At 37.3% G+C, this 23164-nt stretch overlaps 1 protein-coding gene across 1 annotated transcript in view; it reads right to left on the bottom strand.

The window, feature by feature from the left end:
* The window catches only part of DNAH14 (dynein axonemal heavy chain 14), a 267453-nt gene that overhangs the window by 5782 nt on the left and 238507 nt on the right, over positions 1–23164 (bottom strand). Inside the window, exons 73-80 of the mRNA XM_087957091.1 lie at positions 21880–22087; positions 20677–20779; positions 19926–20153; positions 17970–18167; positions 15760–15953; positions 14470–14651; positions 12963–13159; positions 2571–2683 (exon numbers count right to left, since the gene is read on the bottom strand). Coding sequence (XP_087813217.1) covers positions 2571–2683; positions 12963–13159; positions 14470–14651; positions 15760–15953; positions 17970–18167; positions 19926–20153; positions 20677–20779; positions 21880–22087 — 1423 coding nt within the window. The remainder of the gene's footprint in view (positions 1–2570; positions 2684–12962; positions 13160–14469; positions 14652–15759; positions 15954–17969; positions 18168–19925; positions 20154–20676; positions 20780–21879; positions 22088–23164) is intronic.

Genomic DNA, 23164 nt, shown 5'->3' with positions numbered 1-23164 from the left:
ACCTAAATGAAATTAATGTATTATTGTATGTTTCTAAGTAGCTAATCAAATAATCCAGTAATTTTTATACAATTCAACTGTGTAATTTCTTCTAGCAATTTTTGGCTCTCTAGGGAGACAATGGAGTTCTCAGTTTCACAAAAACTGACCTTCTCATTTAACTGCAACATGCAACTGATTCCTACATTGCAACGTGGCTCATAATCTCAAAGCCTGGACTGGAAGAATCAGAAAACCTCCAGCCCAACAGTTACAATTTTCATTCCACAGAGAAGATTGCAGTTGCACGTTTCACATCTTACTGTGATGGCTGAAAGGAGTGAGAGTGGTGTGTGTATGTGTGTGTGTGTGAGAGAGAGAGAGAGAGAGAGAGAGGGAGGGAGGGAGAGAGAGAGAATTTAAATCTGAGATGGAGAAGGTAAAGATCCAAGTGACGACCTGCCTATCCTTATAATCCCCAATATCAATTCTCCTATTATATGTAGCGTACATTCATTGAATTCTACTAAATAAATGGAAACTAGTTATAAAATTAAATGCAAAATTAATACAATCAATTTAAAAGCATACTTATACATTTTGGATTTTAACATCCAAAATGATAAGCTGATTACCAGAGAAAAATAAATGATTAAAATGGTATAACTTGCAACCAGCTTCTAAATGAATGCAGTCACATGTGGATTAGCACTTGTGCCTTGGACACAGTAAAAATCTGCTGCTGCAATCAAGATAATATCTATGGTTCTATCATATTAAGGCAGGATCCAAATGTCTGAGAATGCCATCCAATTTGTAGAACATTCTAACAGATATGTGTAGAAAATTCATTTTGCAAATGCCAATTTTTATATAACATTTTGCTATCATTTTAACAGTTCTACTCCTGAAATCAAATGCAGGATAACTTAGGCCAGATTGCAATGGTTAAGATGAATAAGATCTGGAAAAGCAAAGCTATTGACATAACTACAAAAAGCTAGCCAATTGGAGCAATAATCTTCCCTATAATGATGCTTGGGTGGGAGAGTTGGACATTAAGAATGGCTGATCAAAGAATTGACACCTTTGAACTGTGGTGCTGGCATAAATTATTGTCTATAATCTTGATGGCAACCTATGGCACATGTGGGCATGTGCGCTGCCGCCAGCTGATCTTCTGGTTTCCGGCACACGCATGCGCATCAGCCAGCTGGTCTTCGGGTTTCTGGTGCTCCAGTGTGTGTGCACACGTGTTTTCCGGTTTGGGCACTCAGTGCCAAAAAGTTTCACCATCACTGGATAGCCAGAGTAACACCAACCATAGCATCAATTGTGCCTACCGTCCCTGTCCTATTGTTTTTTTATTTTTCTTATAAGTATCTATCTCATGTATTCAAAATTATATTTATTCTTATACCTGTATCTTGTAAGCGATTGACAAATCAAATAAATACTAAAAATAAATACTAAAAAAAACCTAACAGGCAGATGCTAAATCATATAAAACCAGACACATTACTAGAAGCTAAAACGACAAGACTACATTCGATTTAGTTTGGTCATGTCATGCATGCAAATTCATTGGAGAAGTCAGTGATGCAACAAGAAGAAGGGGCAAGCAAAGAATATTCTGGCTTGATAACATCAAAACTGATACAAAGTTGAACTTCTAACAACTGAAAGAAGCTGTGCTTGACAGAATAGCATGGAGAGCCCTTGCCTATAAAGTCACCAAGACTTAGACAAGACTGAATGATTAAACAAGCATCAGCTTTCTGGAGTTTTTAAGTTTAGCTGAAACCATTCCTGGAGACTTTACCCACAATAAATGTTGCGTAAGACATATGTATTTGTATGTGCACTGGCCAGAATCACATTTCAATAAAAGGCAGATACAAAAAAATTAATAATAATGATTAAAATTAATTATCTGTAAAACAGGCCATTCTCTGTATAAAATTTATTGTTCTATCGTTATGGATACACACATACACACAAACACACACCATCCTTACATAAAAATTCATAAACTTCGTTTCTTTTCTTCCACGAACAACAACAAAAAGAAAGAAAGAAAGAAAGAAAGAAAGAAAGAAAGAAAGAAAGAAAGAAAGAAAAAGAAAGAAAAAAAATGTAGGAAAAAATAGGGTGTTAATGATGCGCTGCACTGGGAAGGAAGAGGAGGAGGGAGAATAGTGAAACAATAACATCAGGAAACAAAGTAACTGAAAAAGAAAAGATGTTACTATGCATTTTATTATTTTTGAAATATAGCTTCCATTTAAAAGGCAAGATGCTCTTTTAGCTTGACGAAAACAAAGGATAACCCTCTCCATGTCTGAAAATCAGCTGAGATAGTTTTCTAAAGAGAAGGAGAAATATCCGTGAAAGCATGCAACAAAAAATTGTGGGTTCTATCGACTCATTCTTTTAGTATTTTCTGCTCCCCAACAAAGTTGCTGACTTTGCCTGAGGCAAAGTCCACTTCAAGGTAATGAATTTTGGGGGGAAGAAAACTGTCTTCATTTTAAGTAACTATAATGTCTTTGACACTGACACCCAAAGTTGAGTTATATTGTTATTATTACCTTGCTTGCATAAAGGTGATAATACGATCAGCCCACATGGCAAAGAAATTCACTTGTATAATGAGATCATCAATCCAGGATCCTAAAGGTTTATTTGTCTTAAAAGAACTTTGCTGTACAAATTTACAAAAGAATGTAATGAAAGATAAAGTATACTTGCATTTTTTTAAAAAAGTACATTAATATGCATACAAGACATAAACAATAGCAAATTGTTCTACTTCAATAACAGACAAACAGACATCATTGGATCAGATAACATTATTAATTTATGGTTGATACTCCTGTTAAACTGAGCACAGGAAAATATAAATTAGAATAATTTTTAGGAAAATTCTTTTATTTTATTTCATCATTCGTTTTATATGGCCATCCATCTCACTATTATTTCTCTAGCAAATTAGAAATAGAACCAACAACAAAAATAAAATATGTAAATGGCAGCCATGATAAAACAACTGAACATAACTATCTAATGAGCTCTAACTGAAAATTCACTTTGCAAGTTGCAGTCGTTGCCATTTTGCCACTAGATCCCACTCAAAATGCTGGTTGCTAGCTATAAAGGCCCATGTGGCACAGGGCCTGGTTTCTTGAGGCACCACTTATTTCCTATTGTATCTGCCTGACAATCCATCTGGCAAGATTGGTGTGCTTCAGGTTCCATCAATTAAACACAACCACATATTGGGACCCCTAAAGTGCACCTTCTGTGTAGTAGTGCCCACCATCTGGAATGAGATCCTCCCCAAAATTAAAATGATTTCCACCCTACTGATATTTTAAAAGGCATTAAAAACCTTCTCCAAGGCCTTTGGAGAAGACAATTGATGCCCCTTTTAGGCACGCACACCCCCAACTACCTCAATTCAAACTACAACTGTCCTTAAATGTAAGCTACTCAATGCAAGAAGCCTTGTAAATAAAATACCTGAATTTCTCCTCTTACTAAATACGGCTAAATTTGACATCATATTTGTCTGTGAAACATGGCTCAACACATCTCTCCCTGACTCCATTACCTCAGTAAGAGACTATCATGTTTACCAATCTGATCGTGAAATCCGTAGAGGAGGTGGTGTTGCGATCTTCTATAAAAAGTCCTTACATCTAAAAAACATCCAAGTTACCCAGGAGCATGCTATTCCTGAGACCATTATCTGTGAACTGACCTTAAATATCACATTTCGGTTCTTACTATGTTATAGAGCCCCTGATTATGACATCGAACATGTAAACAAGCTAAATACACTACTAACATGGGCAGCATCCTGCCCACATGCTTTTATCTTTCTTGGTGACTTCAATCTACCTCATATTAACTGGACCCTAAACAAATGTACAACTGAACCCATACATGCAACCTTCTACAATGCTGTAACAAATCTGGGACTGGAACAACTAGTAACCAACAATACTAGGCTTAACAACTGCCTCGATCTCATCTTCTGCAATAGTTTGAATTCAATTTACGGAATACAAATTAAAGAACCCTTTTCCAACGGTGACCACAACATTATTGACTTTTGTCTCAACATACGTCCACACAAAAATCATCACAATGACAAAATCCCCAATTATAACTTCAAAAAAGGCAACTATGATCTTATAATCAACTATCTCTCTTCCCTTGATTGGCAATTTCTATTCACTGGATGCAATACTGTTGAAGACCATTACAACATATTCTTACTAGAAATCAAAAGAGCCATCAAAATACTGTATATGTACCAATAACAACTCCCCAAACCAGGAAAAACAGATTACCCATAACAATAAGGAAGCTTCAATCCAAAAAGAGATCACTTTGGCGAAAAAACAAATCTGGTCACATTGCCAACTTCAAAAGCCGATACAAAAATCTATGCCACCAGATAAAAACTGAATGCACTAATTATCACATTAAAGAAGAGGAAAACCTTCTACGCACAAATTCCACCCATGCTTTCTACAATTTTGTAAACAACAAAGTAAAAGACTCAAGGTCCCTCTGAAAGGACCTAATAGCAAAGTCTGCAACGACAACACCATCAAAGCAAACATCTTTAACCCATTCTTTGGCTCAGTATTTGTAAACAGCAATGGATCAAGCCCAGTACTTCCTAGTTGAACCACAGACAACTACAATGATCTAATACATATCAATTTTACAGAAGACATTGTTGAAAAAGCACCGCACAATCTAAAACCATCCCTATCTATTGGACCGGATGGAATATGTGCCTACTTCTTAAAAAAGCTATCCACTGCCATAGCCAAACCTCTAAGCATAATCTTTGAAAAATCTTTCAGGACCAGCTCCTTGCCAAAACTATGGTCACAAGCCATGGTCATCCCCATCTTCAAAAAGGAAGACCCCAGCCTAGTTGAAAATTACAGACCAATCTCCTTATGCTGCGTCACCTGTAAAGTCATGGAATCAATTATTAACCAATCCATCACCCTCCACTTGAGACAAACAACCTACTCTCTAATAAATAATTTGGTTTCAGGAAAAAGCTATCATGTAATCTGCAACTCTTACACTGCAAAAACATATGGACTACACCAGGGGTCCCCAACCACCGGGCCCCGGACCAGTCCCGGTCCGTGGATCACTTTGTACCGGGCCGCAAAGAAATAAAAATAAAAATAAAATAAAAATGGCGGCTTTCTTCGCCTTCGGTGAATGCTGCTGGGATCAGGGATCAAGAACACAAAGGAGAGAAGGGGAGGGAGGAAGCAACCAAAGCCTGTCCTGCTCTCTGGCTCAGCGGCTTCGGTTTCTCCTGCCTCTTTCTCAGTCGCTCTTCCATCCTCCACCAGCCCAGGAAGAAACTGCTTCAAAGAAGCCGGCAGGGTGGCTTCCTGTCAGCGCAGCTCCTCCAGCGCTGCTCACCCCCACCCAGCCGCCCGCAGTTTAATCCAGTGCTCCGTTCACCTGCCTGCTGCTTGCCTGCCTTCATTTCTGGTTGTTTCGGAGCAGCTCGGCTGAGAATAATAACTATTCGCCTCTTTTCTCAGCCAAGCTGCTCCAAACAACCAGAAACGGGCAGGCAGGCAGGCAGAACGGAGCACTGGATTGAACTGCGGGTGGCTGTGTGGGGGTGAACAGGCGCTGGAGGAGCTGCGCTGACAGGAAGCCACTCCTGCCGGCTTCTTTGAAGCAGTTTCTTCCTGGGCTGGTGGAGGAGCGAGAGAGCGACTGAGAGAGGAACGAGGCAGACACCTGAGGGATGAGGCTGAGGGAGGGAGGGAGACACCTGAGGGATGAGGCTGAGGAAGGCAAGGCCGAGAGGCGGGCTTCTCAGCCATCCTGCAGGGACTTGTCCTGAGCCGCGGAGACAGCCGTGGGCCGCCACCGCCCAGCGCCAGTTTTGAAGGCGCTCCTCAGCCAGGCGCAGTTCCTGAATCTGCAGCTGAAACCCTCTGTTTTAAATGTCCCAATAGAAGAGAATATCTGTCGCTCAGGGTTGCAATGAGGAGGCATTGGCGCTCCCTGACTTGGAGTTTGCTGGCAGACGTTTTATTACCCGACTAGGTAACAACATCAGATGTTACCTAGTCAGGTAATGAAACGCCTGCAAGCAAACCACCAAACTCGACTCCCCTCCCCGGTCCTTGAAAAAGTGTTTCTGCGTGAAACTGGTCCCTGGTACAAAAAGGTTGGGGACCACTGGACTACACAACTCAATCAGGCAATAGACGCAATCTACATACACTTCTGTAAAGCCTTTGATTCAGTGGTACACGACAAACTACTCCTAAAACTAAAATCTTACAATATCTCTGGACACCTGCATAACTGGATAGAAGCATTCCTGTCAAACAGACAACAAATGGTCAAAATTGGGAGCGTCCTATCAAATTCTGTACCTGTCAACAGTGGTGTTCCCCAAGGCAGTGTTTATGACCAACTCTCTTCATACACTACATAAATGACCTCTGTGATCATATTAAGAGCAACTGTGTTCTCTTCGCTGATGATGTAAAGCTATTCAAAACCACAGACAATACTACTACCCTTCAAAAAGACCTTGACTATGTATCAGAATGGTCAAACAAATGGCAACTTCAAATCTCAACAAATAAATGCTCTGTCTTACATATTGGCAGAAAAAAATCAGAAAATAAAATACAAGCTAAATAGTCAAGACCTTATTGAGATTCCAAACTTTTTCAAGGACCTTGGAGTACTCATCTCAAATTATCTAAGTGCTAGAGCCCACTGTAACTACATAGCCAAAAAGGCATTAAGAGTTGTTAACCTAATCTTACGTAGCTTTTTCTTTGGTAATATCACACTACTAACTAGAGCAAACAAAACATTTGCTAGACCTATACTTGAATACAGCTCATCAGTCTGGAACCCATACCATGTATCTGATATTAACACAATTGAAAAAGTCCAGAAATATTTCACAAGAAGAGTTCTCCGCTCCTCTACTCATTGCAGAATACCTTATGCCACCAGACTTGAAATTCTAGAACTAGAAAACCTAGAACTACGTCGCCTCTGGTCCGATCTAAATATAGTATACAAAATCATACATTGCAATGTCCTACCTGTAAATGAATGCTTCAGCTTCAATCGTAACAATACAAGAGCACACAATAGATACAAACTCAAGGTTAACCGCACCAAACTTGACTGCAGAAAATATGACTTCAGCAACAGAGTGGTCAATGTTTGGAATACTCTACCTGACTGTGGTTTCTTCCCCAAACCCCCAAAACTTTAACCTTAGACTGTCTACTATTGACCTCACCCCCTTCCTAAGAGGCCTGTAGGGGGTGTGCATAAGCGCACCAATCGTGCCTACCGTCCCTGTCCTATTGTTTTTTATTTTTCTTATAAGAATCTATCTTATGTATTCAAAACTATATTTATTCTTATACCTGTATCTTGTAAGCGATTGACAAATCAAATAAATACTAAAAAAAAATATACTAAAAAAATACTTTTGCTTCCTCTTTGGGTTTATTTATTTATTTTCCATCATTGTTTTATGTTTTGCTGGTTTTGTGATTTTTGTAAGGCTAAACTGGTGGGTGTTTGGATATTGTTTTATGATTTTCTGTTATCTTCTTTCATGATTTATTTCAGTTTAGCGGTCTATCTTATAGTCTTGAAATTTCCTAGTGGTAATATTCCAACCAGATCTAATTCTTCTTACGCATTTTGAAATAAGAGTAAACTAAATACTGTATTTTTCAGAGTATAAGAAGCTCCGTTGTCGCCCTGACCTAACCATACAGCAACGTGCCCGCTCCCGTGTACTCCGCATTGAACTCAAAAACCGTCTAGACAATGGAGAGAAGGACCTGTACATTGACTACCATGCTGACTGTATCAAAAGTAAGCCACACAACCCAATACTCAGCTTTTACCCTCAACCACAACCCTACCTCAACCGATCCACCATCACCCAAGACTAGTCACGCACGCCCCAACTACCTCAATTCCAACTACTGCCGGCCTTAAATGCAAACTACTCAATGCAAGAAGCCTCGTGAATAAAATACCGTATTTGCCGGCGTATAAGACGACTTTTTGCCCTGAAAAAGATGCCTCCAATTGGGGGTCGCCTTATATGCCGGGTCGCCTTATACGCCGGCAAATAGTAATTGGGAAGCACTGCGGCTGCCGCGGCTGAGGCACTTTTGCGCACCGTGGAACGAATCCCATGAAGCCGAAAGAGCAGCCAGCCTTCTCCCAGCTCCCAAGGAAACGAGGCTCGCACCGCCCGAGCTCCGCTGAGGTATCTGGCTGGGGCTGTCAGGAGTTGTTACCACTGGCGCGGCTCCGCACGGCTCCAGTCCTGCGTTGCCTCGGGAAGGAAAGGCAAAACCAGGAGCCGCTGCTGCCATTGCAAAGCGCCGCCGCGGCTCTTCCTTTTGCCTTCCCTTCCCGAGGCAATGCGGGACTGGAGCCGCGTGGAGCCGCGCTGAGCCACGCCAGCGGTAACAACTCCTGACAGGCCCAGCCGGATACCTCAGCGGACCCCGGGCGGTGCGAGCCTCGTTTCCTTGGGAGCTGGGAGAAGGCTGGCTGCTCCTTTCAGCTTCACGGGATTCGCTTTCCACGGTAGACAAAAGTGCCTCAAAAAAAAAAGTGCAAAAGTGGAAGGCGTGCGGAAGAGGGGCGAGTATATAACAAACTATATTTTGAGTGGAAATGTTGGGGTCGTCTTATACGCCGGGTCGTCTTATACGCCGGCATATACGGTACCTGAATTTCTCATCCTACTAAATATGGCTAACTTCGACATTATATTTGTCTGTGAAACATGGCTCAATGCATCTCTCCCGACTCCATTACCACAGTAAGAGACTATCATGTTTACCGATCAGATCGTGAAAATCGTCAAGGAGGTGGTGTTGCTATCTTCTATAAAAATCCTTACATCTAAAAATATCCAAGTTACCCAGGAGCTTGCTCTTCCTGAGACCATCATCTGTGAACTATCCTTAAATATCACAATTCGATTCTTACTATGTTACAGAGCACCTGATTATGACATCGAACATGTAAACAAGCTAAATACATTACTAACATGGGCTGCATCCTGCCCATACCCTTTATCTTTCTTGGTGATTTCAATCTACCTCATATTGACTGGACCCTAAATGATTGTACAACTGAAATCACACACAACCTTCTACAATGCTATTACAAATCTGGGACTGGAACAACTAGTAACCAACAACACTAGACTAAACAACTGCCTCGATCTCATCTTCTGCAATAGTTTGAATTTAATTTACGGAATACAAACTAAAGAACCCTTTTCCAGTAGTGACCACAATATGATTGACTTTTTGTCTCAACATACGTCCACACAAAAATCACCACAATGATGTAATCCCCAATTGTAACTTCAAAAAGGCAACTATGATCTTATAGACAACGATCTCTCATCCCTTGATTGGCAATCTCTATTCACTGGATGCAATACTGTTGAAGACCATTACAACATATTTTTACTTGAAGTCAAAAGAGTCATCAAACTATATGTACCAACAACAACTCCCAAAACAAAACAAAAAGCAGATTACCCATAACAATAAGGAAACTTCAATCCAAAAAGAGATCACTCTGGCGGAAAAACAAATCTGGTCACGTTGCCAATTTCAAAACCGATACAAAAATTTATGCCACCAGATAAAGACCGAATGCACCAATTATCACATTAAACAAGAGGAAAACCTTCTAAGCACCAATTCCACCCGTGCTTTTTACAATTTTGTAAACAACAAACTAAAAGACTCAAGGTCCATCCTCCCATGATAGGACTTGATGGTAAAGACTGCAACGATGACACCATTAAAGCCAACATCTTTAACACATTCTTCGGCTCAGTATTTGTAAACAGCAATGGATCATGCCCAGTATTTCCTAGCCGCACCACAGATAACAACAATGATCTAATACATATCGATTTCACAGAAGACAATGTTGAAAAGCACTACGCAATCTAAAACCATCCCTATCTATTGGACCGGATGGAATATGTGCCTACTTCTTAAAAAGCTATCCACTGCCATAGCCAAACCTCTAAGCATAATCTTTGAAAAATCTTTCAGGACCAGCTCCTTGCCTAACCTATGGTCACAAGCCACAGTCATCCCCATCTTCAAAAAGGGAGACCCAAGCCTAGTTGAAAATTACAGGCCAATCTCCTTATGCTGCGTCACCTGTAAAGTCATGGAATCAATTATTAACCAATCCATCATCCTCCACTTAGAGACAAATAACCTACTCTCCAATAAACAATTTGGTTTCAGAAAAAACTATCCTGTAATCTGCAACTCTTACACTGCAAAAACATATGGACGACACAACTCGACCAGGGCAAAGCAATAGACACAATCTACATAGACTTCTGTAAAGCCTTTGATTCAGTGGTACACGACAAACTACTCCTAAAAATAAAATCCTATGGTATCTCTGGACAACTGAATAACTGGATAGAAGCATTCCTGTCAAACAGACAACAAATGGTCAAAATTGGGAGCGTCCTATCAAATCCAGTACCTGTCAATAGTGGTGTCCCCCAAGGCAGTGTTCTAGGACCAACTCTCTTCATACTCTACATAAATGACCTCTGTGATCATATTAAGAGCAATTGCGTTCTCTTCGCTGATGATGTAAAGCTGTTCAATACCACAGACAATACTGCTACCCTACAAAAAGATCTTGACTATGTATCAGAATGGTCAAACAAATGGCAACTTCAAATCTCAACAAATAAATGCTCTGTCTTACATATTGGCAGAAAAAAATCAGAAAATAAAATACAAGCTGAATAGTCAAGATCTTGTTGATGACCCAAGCTCTGTAAAGGACCTTGGAATACTCACCTCTAATGATCTAAGTGCTAGAGCCCACTGCAACTACATAGCCAAAAAGGCATTAAGAGTTGTTAACCTAATCCCACGTAGCTTTTTCTCTGGTAATATCACACTACTAACCAGAGCATACAAAACATTTGCTAGACCAATACTCGAATACAGTTCATCAGTCTGGAACCCACATTACGTATCTGATATTAGCACAATTGAGAAAGTCCAGAAATATTTCACAAGAAGAGTTCTCCACTCCTCTACTCGTTGTAGAATACCTTATGCCACCAGACTTGAAATTCTAGAACTAGAAAACCTTGAATTACGCCGTCTTCGGTCTGACTTAAACATGGTATATAAAATTATACATTGCAATGTCCTACCTGTCAATGAATACTTCAGCTTCAACCATAACAACACAAGAGCACACAATAGATACAAACTCAAAGTTAACCGCACCAAACTTGATTGCAGGAAATACGACTTCAGCAATAGAGTGGTCAATGTCTGGAATACTCTACCCGACTCTGTAGTTTCTTCCCCAAACCCCAAAAACTTTAACCTTAGACTGTCTACTATTGACCTCACCCCTTTCCTAAGAGGTCTGTAGGGGCGTGCATAAAGCGCACCAACGTGCCTACCGTCCCTGTCCTATTGTTTCTCTTATTCTTTTATGTTTCTTATATGTACCCATTTCATGTATTCACAACTATGTATACACTTATTATCTTGTAAACAATTGGCAAATAAAATAAATAAATAAATAAATAAATAAATAAATAAATAAATAAATAAGCACTCCCCCCCCCCCAAAAAAAATGAGGGTGAAAATTTGGCTGCGTCTTATGCAACGAATGTAGCCCCCCTGCTAGCCCCCACCTTTTGGCTTCTGCCTCCCAGCAATTTGCCTCATTGCAGCAAACAGCCTGTTTCAGTTTCAGCACAGCCTGATTAGCACAAGCAGCTGTTTGTCGGTTGGATCGTCCTCCCGACCATCAGTTGTTTCAGGTTGCAGGGATTGCCTTCGCCTATTGCCACGTCCACGGGTCCCATTTTCGGCCTCCGCATCCCATTTTTGGCCTCTGTGCACCCCATTTTTGACCTTCACATGCCCCATTTTCCGCCCATTCCAATCCCTGCCATCCAGAATGGGCGAAAAATGGCGCGCACAGAGGCTGAAAATGGGGTGTGTGGTGGCTGAAAATAGGATGCGAAGGCCAAAAAATGGGGCACGCGGAGGCGGCAATAGGCGAAGGCAATCCCTGTAGCCTGAAACAGCTGATCGTTGGGAGGTCAATCCAACCAACAATCAGTTGCTTGTACTAATCAGGCTGTGCTGAAACTGAAACTGAAACTAAAACAGGCTGTTTGCTGTTTGCTGCAAGGAGGCAAATTGCTGGGAGGCAGAGGCAGATTTTCTTGTTTTCCTCCCCAAAAGCTAGGTGCATCTTATACTTTGGAGCATCTTATACTCTGAAGATGTATTCCACATCTTCCCCAAATAGTTTATAACTTTCTTACATTAAATACATGAGAATTCAAATTTGTACATGAATATTACAGCATATACATTATTATTTTGATCCACAGTAATATATAGAGAGTAATTATATATAATTTACTAAATTTCATGTACATTTTTGGAGCAGTATTTTCTTAAAACTAATTAATAGCTGTTGTTATAGAAAAAATATTCTATAGAATCTTATCACATAAACAGAAAGACAAGACTAACACACACACACGTTTGAAACATAAAAATTCAAATCCATTTACTCCAAATACCCAGATAAACATAAACATGTTTTGTATTTGAAATTTCATAATTCCTTTTGTATTTCTATGCTTCATCATCCTTGCTATATTTTATTTTTATTGATTTTATTGAAATTCCTTGGTTTGATTTGATAAATTACTATGGTTTGTCAGTCAGCCAGATATTTAGATTGCATTTGGAATTTCTGTTCATCTATCAAACCTATTATTATTATTATTATTATTATTATTATTATTATTATTATTATTATTATTATTTAACAAGAGTACAATAAGAGATTGTTCACATACCTCCCACAGATCAGCTACTCTGCCTTTCAATATTGAATTATAAAGTTCTTCTAATCTTTTAGTGAAGATAATTTTTCCTTTGATTCCTTGCTGAAGTTCTTGTAATGACCGAATTATTAAGTATAGTAAATTATTACAACGGTCTATCTCTTGGCGCAAGACAGGTAGCAAAGGTGAACTGGTAATAGAATAAAAATCTATGGTGAAATTAAGAGAGGGGGAGGGAGGGAGGGAGCGAGAGAGAGAGAACAGGTTAACAAGGCTAAGGTTACAATGTAGGAATTCCAGCAAGTATGCCTACTTTCAAATAAGAATAATCTGTATAAGAGGCAGGCAATCTATGGTAGCAAAATTACCCATTTTCTCCTGCCCTTTCAATGTACTTGCTTCTTCCGGGGAGCAGGATAATCTATATCTGGTCATTGTTTTAGTAACTGCTTTTCCTTTTATCAGTTAAAAGAAATAACTTTCATGCCTTTAAATTTTTATCATCATAACAGACTTTCCTGTTAAGTAGAGAAAAAGCTGTATTTGTATAAAGCTGAGTTATGGAATACTACAGTAGTCTTGTTTAATGACAGTAATTGGAGCTGGAATTTAGTGGGTAAGCAATGCAGTTATGAAGTATGACATCATGTGATGGTATCACTTAGTAATGGAAACGTCTTCAATCCCTTCTGCTGTTGTTAAGTGAAGATTGTGGGTAGCTCCTTGTGACTTCCTGCTAGCTTCCAACAAGCAGAGTTAATGGAGAAGCCATCCAGAAGTTGTGAGTCCTCAGTGGCTCTCAAACAGGCTGGCAGGTGGATATATGGCTGCTGCAGCACAGGATATGGCTGGCTTGGGGTGGCTGCTCCCAAGGTGGGAAGGTGCATAAACATGGAGAAATCAGGGTCTCCAGTTATAACTGAAGTTAAATCAAGGTATCCAGATCAATCAGTTTAGGAAAAGGTGAAAGATGCTGGACGTTGTAGATCAGCAATATACAGAGAATTATAAATTTTCCACTGTATGCATAATGCTTCACAAATTTTATATTTTAATTACTATTTATTGATACTATTTGTTATTTTATTCCTTGTTATTTCAATAATTAATAGGATACAAGCACACAAATGTGCAAACACACACATAGACATATTTGTAAATTTACTATTAACTGCCTCAAACAAGCTACTGTAGAATGAAGGCCTCTTTATTGAAGGTTGTGAACTACATGCTGTTTAATGTCGGATCTAACAACCTGCATTGTGGCTGGCCTGAAAAGGAGTTTGAAATCTAAAACCTTCAACGAAGAAGCCTTTATTTGGTAATGGATTGATTTAGGCTAGTAATTATACATAATATGCATGCATGAACACACATTATTTGTTCTTGCTCTTTGTGTACAAATGTATAACTATTATATATATTATATAATACTACACAAAAATGCACAGATATCATTTTTTCTATATATAAGTAAATGATGATATGATATGAAAATTCTATGAAATGAAGTTCTGACCTTCTGTAGCTTTCACAAGTGCAGCCCAAATTGGTCCAGACATGAAACTTCTCAGGGTTACAATTTCTGTAGACACATATTCATTGGTAGATGCCCCTTCCATATTCTCTACGGTCAATGGGAGCCTTATTAGAATATCAGATACTATTCCCAGTACAATTTCATCCTGGCCCATTCTATCACTAAGACAATAGGGAGATCAAAAATAAACTTAAAATTATCTATGGGAAGTAACCAAGTTAATAACCCACTATTTATACAGGTAGTTCTCAACTTACAACAATTAGTTTAGTGAGTGTTCAAAGTTACAATGGCACTGAAAAATGTTACTTATGATCATTTTTCACAGTTATGACCTTTACAGCATCCCCATGATCAAAATTAAGATGCTTGGCAACTGGTTCATATTTATGACTGTTGCTGTGTCCCAAGGTCAGGTGATCACCTTTTGTGACCTTCTGATAAAGTCAATGGGGAAGCCAGATTCACTTAACAATCAGATTACTAATTGCAGTGATTCACTTAACAACTGTGGCAAGAAAGGTTGTAAAATGGGTCAAAACTCACTTAACAAATGTCTCACTTAACATCACAAATTTTGGGATCCATTGTGATCGTAAATCAAGGACTACCTTTACATCACTTTTTCCTCACTTTTTTTTCTGTTAAGGAGATGTTGTATTAGACTACCTTTCTGGATTTGTTTACTTGGTAAATATGTCACAGCACATATCCACAAGTTGGGTAATGTCAACATTCTGAATGAAGACAACTCAACTGCATTGCATGAATATAGTCTTTGATACTTTGATGTACATAGTCAAATGCAAACAATCACATGTAACTAATGGACAACATATGGTCATTCTGTCTCTCTTCCATATCTTTCATGCACACATTATCTACAAATGCCAGAAAATAATCTTTAAGGTTTGCATTTAATGGGATCATATCTACAAAATCCCTATACTTATTTTGTCCATTCTACAAATAGTCATTGGGAAAAGGAAGTTTTTTAACCTTTGTATAATTTTGTGGCAGATCATGAGGTGCTGAAGTTACTGATTCTATCTGGTTTATTCCACCAAGCTTATTTAATGTGGTACTTTCTCATTGCTCTTTGCAGTTGGAAAACAAACATTGAAATCAGTGAAAGTTTCTATATGTCCCTTGACACTTACATAGGTATATATTGATACTCTAGGCTTTAAGCAACTATTAATTGTTTTACTTGTGCTATATTAGAGGAAGTGGGGGAAGAAAGAGGAGGAGGAAATTTCAAATAATAACCTGATAATGTCTGTGCTATATGTTGGTTGGGTACTGACAATTGAATTGATAAATGATTCTGCCTGAGCTTTTAAATATTGTCTTTCAGCACAATGATGCATTCCAAAAATTTCTGGAGAATCCACTTCTGGAAGAGATTGTAGATAGGTTCTGCAGTCTTTTAAACTATCTACTTCAGATATTGGTCGATACACCTGAAAAAATTATTGTTAAATGCTTTATTGTCCCTGGCCATTCAAATACAATGTATGCTCAACATATATTTTCTTATATTATTAATGCAATCATCTTTCTACTTCTTCACTTCAAATTAGCATTTAAAATTGATCAAATATATTGAAGAATGCAAATCTGCTGAGAGCTAACAAATAAACTCATAATTTATGGTCAGATATTTTCTGAATACTGGATTTGATATTTTGTAGTCCTTAAGAGGTTTGAATTTTGGAAGATAAAGGATTCTAGAAGAAATAGTAGTTTCTATTCAGCTTCTTCATCTTCATTAACCAGGGTTTTCTAGTTAGCCCATTGGCTTACTCCAAAGGTAGTTTTTCCCTGCAAGTCCCTTCTCTCCATTTTTTGCTATCTTTCCCTAAATATGAAACATGGATATAAGCATTAAAACAAAAAAAATGGAAATCTGAAATAAAATTATTAGAATAGCTAAAATATGTATCATACATTTTGTAAGTCAAGTATACGTACTGTAGATCTACCTGACATTGCCAAAATCATAGTGAAAACCGCAGGGACCAGAAATCCAAGGTTTACATAATATTGTTGCTAGTATTGTATCATTATTTCTAGCAAGTGCATACACAGAGGGCGAGAAAAAAAGTCAAGATGGTGAATGCAATTCTGCAATTGAAGCCTCACTACTTTTTAACTTGTGTGTGATATGTATTATGCACATCATGCAGAACTTCAATCTTGTGGTTGAATTTTTCACTTTTTCTGTAGATGCCCCTGTTTCTTAAGAGTGAATTATGAATGGGATAAACACTGAACTGTCATAGAGTAAGAGGAGATAAAGCATGGGCTTAGAAAGCACATGTTGCTCACCTATAGTTTTGTTCTATGAATGGTTGTCTTTTCATTCACGAAGACAAATTTTTCTCACTTGCCAGACTTTCCCTGAATACTATAGAATTAAGCTGCATATTGGCAAGCCTGATGTTGCTCCTTCTGTACAAATTCTAATTACTTACTATTATTTACCTTTGTTAAAACAAGTGTAAGCCTCTGTGTGAGAGCTTACGTGATTTTGGCTCTGTTTGTGTGTGGGTATATTAAGTCATAGATGGCAATTTTTAAAATGTTATAAATAAACAACATAAGTTCTCAGCAGAAAAATCTGTTATGGGGTAATGAGTGAAACTAGCATCACACCATTGCAATGCAAGTTTAGTACCTTTTGTACATGCATTGCTTAGAATCATGGGTTCCTACTATAACTAGGGTAAAACTATAAATGCAATCACTGAGCTCAAACATGCCTTGGAGATTTCTATTCCAAGCCAATATTCAAGGAAGAATTTGGAAATTCAGCCTCCTTTTAATTTTATTCAAAAACCAATCTCTCCTGAAACACAAGGTTCCATCATTGAAAAAGTCAGATTTCTGGGAAGTTGTTTTATAATGTTTATTGGAAATTGTATCTTCCGAATGTCTATTTTTTATTTCCAACGTCTAGTTTTGATTTGTTCTCTATCTTCTGCATAAACACTCTACAAACAAATGTGTAGTAGCTAAGGTGCTGGACTAGGAGACTATACGTTCTAGATATGTCTTAGGCATGAAATCCAGCTAGGTGATTTTGAGCCAGTCATTCTCTTAGCTCATCTCATTTTATACGGTTGTGTATGGGGGAGAAATAGGAGGTAAGTTGAACTAAGAAAGAGTGACTGACTCAAAGCCATCCATCTGGATTTCATGCACTATACACTGCCTTGACTTGACAATAGATGACAGATAGATAGATAGATAGATAGATAGATAGATAGATAGATAGATAGACAGACAGACAGACAGACAGACAGACAGACAGATGATAGAGAGATAAATGCAGGACAAACCAAATAAATAATACAAATGGTTGAAGATTATTTTTATGACTGTTACATCTGTTCTTCAGAGTAAACCTACTTTGTGCACTCAGTTGTAAATCTGTGATATTAAAACAGCAACGTAATGAAAAATACTTCTCATACCTCATCAGCAGTATAAACAAAATCTTCTTGCAGTACAGAAGGATTATAAAAATTATCTAAAATGCTAAGCAAGCATCGACGGTCCCAATTATCAGTTACATGGCCTCCATATGTTACTTCTCCAGTCAAATAATGCAATCCTGTCCAAGGAATCCTTTGGTGCTTCTCAAGGAGCACTTCCAATATTTTGATAGAAAACTGAAAAAGAAAAGTTATCATTAGGAAATAATTTTTTAAAAAAATCTGGAGTCAAGGTTTGGAATTCAAAGAATCTATAATTAGTTGAATAAGCTGAATTGCACTTGGATTCATGAGGCTCTTACACAGAACTTTTATGGCTGCTCTGAGGAATCATTTTTATATATAGTAATATTTCCAAACTAATTAATAATTGGAAATGAAAGTGTGATATATAAAAAATTAAAATGTATTAAACAAGACTGAACGTTTAGACTTGTTCTTCTATAAAGAAGAGCAGATAGTCAACAGCATATCTGTGAGCATTAAGGTAAGAATTCACTAATTAAAAAGAGCTAACATGAATTTATACTGAATTTATATCATGCTAGAATAATTTGATTTGATTTGATGATAGGAGACTTCTGGGGAAGAAATAATGGACTGAAGACAAAAAAGCAGAGCTGAAAATTATGGCTAAGAACAAGGCATCAATTAATAAATTGGTTCTTCTGACTTTCTCTAGAAAAGGAGAGGATGAGATATTGCCCATATAGCTACCACATGCGGAGATTGCAAGCAGTGGTGTCCAGAAGGTGAGAGAACCAGGAGATGAGAGAAATTGCCATTATTGTTCCAGACACAGAACTTTTAAAGGACACTAATTTTGAAACTCCTTTGCCAACCACTTTTAGAAATTGCTATTAACTGCTTTAAAGAAGTTAGAGGAAATCACAATGCTGGAAATACTAGTTGGCATAAGAAAATGAAGCTGTATCTTTATAATGCTTAAGAATTCAAAATAAACAGCAAAAAATAAGACAAGGTTTGGATGTAGAAAGTTTTACATGGATTAAGGGGTCAGTAAACATTAGAATATTTGATTCTGAAAATTAAGGCTTTAAAACTGAATTTAAACAGTAAGTGCATTCATGGGAAGAAAAATTTTAATTTTGGAGACATAATAACAAAAGCTACTTATTATAATGATGCTTGGAGATATTTTTGAGGAATGGTACTTTGAATTAAAATTTGGTGGTATCTGGACTGGAAAAGAGTAAGCATTGGGTTTGCTTGAGTTGGGATAAATAACTAATATTATTTTAGGGTTCTTATACTTTTTTCTGAAACCTGGATTGGAAAAGACACTGCCCATTGAATTTTCCTATACCTAAGAGTTGAGTTATAGAATGAAGAGTTTTATATCTTTTAATTAAGAGGAGAAAAGATAGTGAAATTATTTAAACTTGTGATGAGAGCGGGAAGTTTCTTAGTTTATTTTTCTTCTATTTTTCTATTTTTTCCTTCCTTTTTTCCTTTCTTGTACCCTTTTTCTCGTATTTTCTTTTAAATTTCTATTACCTTTTATTATTGTAGTTAATATATAAATATATAATACATAAATATATAAAATATTATTTTAAAAAGTTATTATTTTATGATTATGAACCTGATAGATTGGGGAAATGTTATAGACATAGTATAGCTTGACTTCAGAAAGGTATTCAGCAAAGTTTCTCATAGTGTCCTTATTAATAAAATGATCAAATAAAGATTTCTCACCCTGTACATGTATACATCCAAACTAGACTATGTTGTTTCTCTGTGTCATATATGCGGGTATATGCATAATTTTGTATTCATTCATTCATTCATTCATTCATTCATTCATTCATGTTTATGTAGTGTATATTGGAGGGGGTGACCCTTTCAGAGCAGTAGATTCAGCAAAATACATTTTAATTTACAAATATAATTTTATATAACATTTTCTCTTGCCTCTAAATCTGAAGAATTAAAAGCATATGGAATATTCCAGCCCAAAACTCCATATTTCTTTCTTTCATGAATGACAGCATTGAAGAAACATAGGCTAAACAACAATCTTTTCCATGATGGCCCACAGTTGGTCTTATTAAATATAGTTTCTGTTACTACACTAGTGTCACTTAATCCAAAAGTTTGAAGTAATGTTCCTTTTAGTCCTTGTGGAGTTTCTATTACTATCTTGAAGAAATAAACAAACAAATTATGAGTAAAAATTCAGTGGGAAATTTATCAATAAAACAAATAAACACACAAAGAACTTTTATTGAGATTGTCTATAGTAACAGAATCTTTTAAATCCCATTGGCTTATACCTCCTCCTTCTTATAGTTCAATGAATTAGGGCAGTGTCTGCCTGAGATGCTTTTGAATCCTGTCTCTTCTGGACTTTGAAAATGCTTCAGCCGCCTAAGCCCTGGCAATAATTTCTTCATATGTTTGACAAGGCCATCTTATTTCTCTCTACATCAAGTGTGCTAAAATCAATTTTGGGCCAGCAGAAATACTCAATTTTCTTCTAAAACAACAGGATTCTGTCAATGTTTGATTACGTACATTATTTGTCTCTACATTTTCATTATCAGTTAACTTATTTACCATTGCTCAACTCATATTAGCTTATATTTCATCCTTTGTAAATAAAATAATGCTCTCAATTAGTAATTATATAAATTACTGAATAATAGATTGTTTGAAATCTTACCTTTAGCCCTCTTCTCAGTATAGGTATGGGTAAAGATGTATCTGGTGTTGAACTTAACCATAGTCTAAATCCTGGATTTATAGTTGTATCAGGTAGGACAAAGCTATGGAAGTAATCATTTTTATAACAATTTTACTACTTGAAACATGATACATGATAGTGCCCAATCATCATTTCTATTTTACCAAAAGAATGCATAAAAATTAGAAGAAATAATGTTAATGGCATAGGTGCTTTTCAAAAGGCAACTGTTTTTTCCTTAAAGACAGTTCCCTTTTCATTCAAAAAGCATTCTGACTGAATGGTAGGGACTGGAAGGATTTATATTCTTTTCTTTGGTCATCTAGTCATTAGCACTCTGACAATTGGTCACTGAGGCCACTTGGGGATTTATCTGTACGCTCAGGGTCACCTGAAACAGAGTGCAAATGGGTGTGGACCCTTCTTGGAACTGCTGAAGTTTCAGGAAGGTTCAATATCCATTTGCATTCCGAGTGCTAATGACAAGATGACTTCAAATAAAAGAATATAAATCCTTCCATTCCCCACCATTTAGTCAGAACCAAAGAAGCTTCTTCGATGAGAAGCGAAACATCTTAAAGGAAAAAACAAAGTCCAGTTGCCTTCTGAAAAGTACTTTTGGGACAATCATGACCTGGATGACTGAGAATCTCTATAGAAAAATAATGTTTAACGTCATTACTGTCTATTTTAGGTGTAGATATTTAATTATCTCTTTACAAGTTATTATTTAAGGATATAAAGAGATTTTGCCAGAGATCCTGCTGGGTTCAGGTGTGGGCTTTTTCTGCTAATATATTCATAGCAGGATAGAAGATGGCAGGAAGCAGAATTATTTATAATATACAATGTAAGGACTGTTATTATGATGTTGGATAGACAGATGAACCGCAAATATTTTGCATGAACACTAGTCAAAAAAGATGACAAAAACCTAACCTTGCAACACAAGGACAGGCTCAATCACAGTTTCAACTTGGATTCCCACCAAGACTAGTAGGCCAGTCAGCAAATTCCATTCTTTCACACACAACAATGATCTTTGTCTGATAATGAAACATCTCCAGAAAACAACCAAACTCAGAGACTACCAAGAACTAAACAGAACTAAAATTAGCCTAATCTGGTTCCTTTCCATCTGAGAATAAATGACATATAGAAATAAATTTAAAAACTGCTTACGAATCAACAATTTTGCACAATCTTGGCATAAATGAAGTTGCAAGATGGCAATTCTGAAGGAATACCCACTGTTCACCCAGTATTTGTGCTTTATATATAAATTCCTCTGCTTTGCTGGCTTGGCCACGTCCCAGAGATAGCATTTGCACATTTTGTGTACTTTTTATTTCTTGGGCAAAGCGCAAGACAACTGCTGTAATGTCTATCCCTATACAACATATAAAAGAATACCTTTTATTATTTTATGTGACAGTACATTTACTTAGAACAATGTTACTCTGACATATTGTGTCAGTGAAGCAATATATATTTATATCTTTTGTAACAGAATGAGAAAACATATGTTAGAAGAAAACTTTTTGGAAGGAAAACAGGATTCCTGTACTTTCATAATTTTATAAAAGAATGAGTGTCAACACATACCACATTTCCCCCCCTCCCCATTACATTACATCCCTGCAATACTGTAACAATTGCTCGATTAAATGATTTCGAAAAGAGCTTTTGCACAGTAATGGAGGAGGGGTGAATGTAAGGTGATCACTATGATATTTGAAGCTACAGGTTAGGAAACCGCCTACTTTTTTTTCTGTGTATTATAGAAAAGATTAAGTAGCAAGCTGTATCTAAAGGGAATTTTATTTATTTATTTAGCAAATGTATATAGCCATCCCTCTCACAAAATGTGATTCCGGTGGCATTCAAGCACAGTAACATTTAAAACAATTTAACAATCTTGAAACACTGAACCATGAATAAAAATGAAAATATAAATAAACCACGATTGCAGGAGATAGCAATTACCTAACATTCTACAACCACATTGCAAGCTCCCCATGAGATCCCTATGATCACTGAAAAAAACCATGTTTTGGGCCTTTGGGAAGGCTAATAGGAATGGGTCTAGCCTAACCTAAGATAAAATGATGATCCAGAAAATGGGAGCCATAGCAGAAAAGGCTTGATTTCTGGATTCCACCAGATGAAATTCTGTAGCAGACAGGATTCAGAACTTACTCTTCCTACTGGACCTGATGGGACAGGTAAATGCAATCAGGTAAAAGGTAATCCTTCAAATAATCTGGGAATAAAGCAGTCAGTCAGTGCAATATGGTTAAGAGCATTGCCTGATTATTTGGCTGCATTGACTAGAAAACGTGTGTCCTTTCTGTAATGTTGGATAAATATAAAAAGTTGGCACCAAGTGCAATCCAAGGACCATCTAGTGGAGGTATTCTCAGAGGAAAGCTAAAGAGATTGTTAATCAGTGGTTGGAATGTGAATG

The sequence above is a fragment of the Notechis scutatus genome, chromosome 1 (genome assembly GCF_049901735.1).
Source record: "Notechis scutatus isolate UNSWTSFEM ecotype Mainland chromosome 1, rNotScu1.2, whole genome shotgun sequence".
NCBI lineage: Eukaryota > Metazoa > Chordata > Lepidosauria > Squamata > Elapidae > Notechis > Notechis scutatus.
The sequence above is the reverse complement of the archived record's forward strand: the minus strand, read 5'-3'. Positions and strand labels throughout refer to the sequence as shown.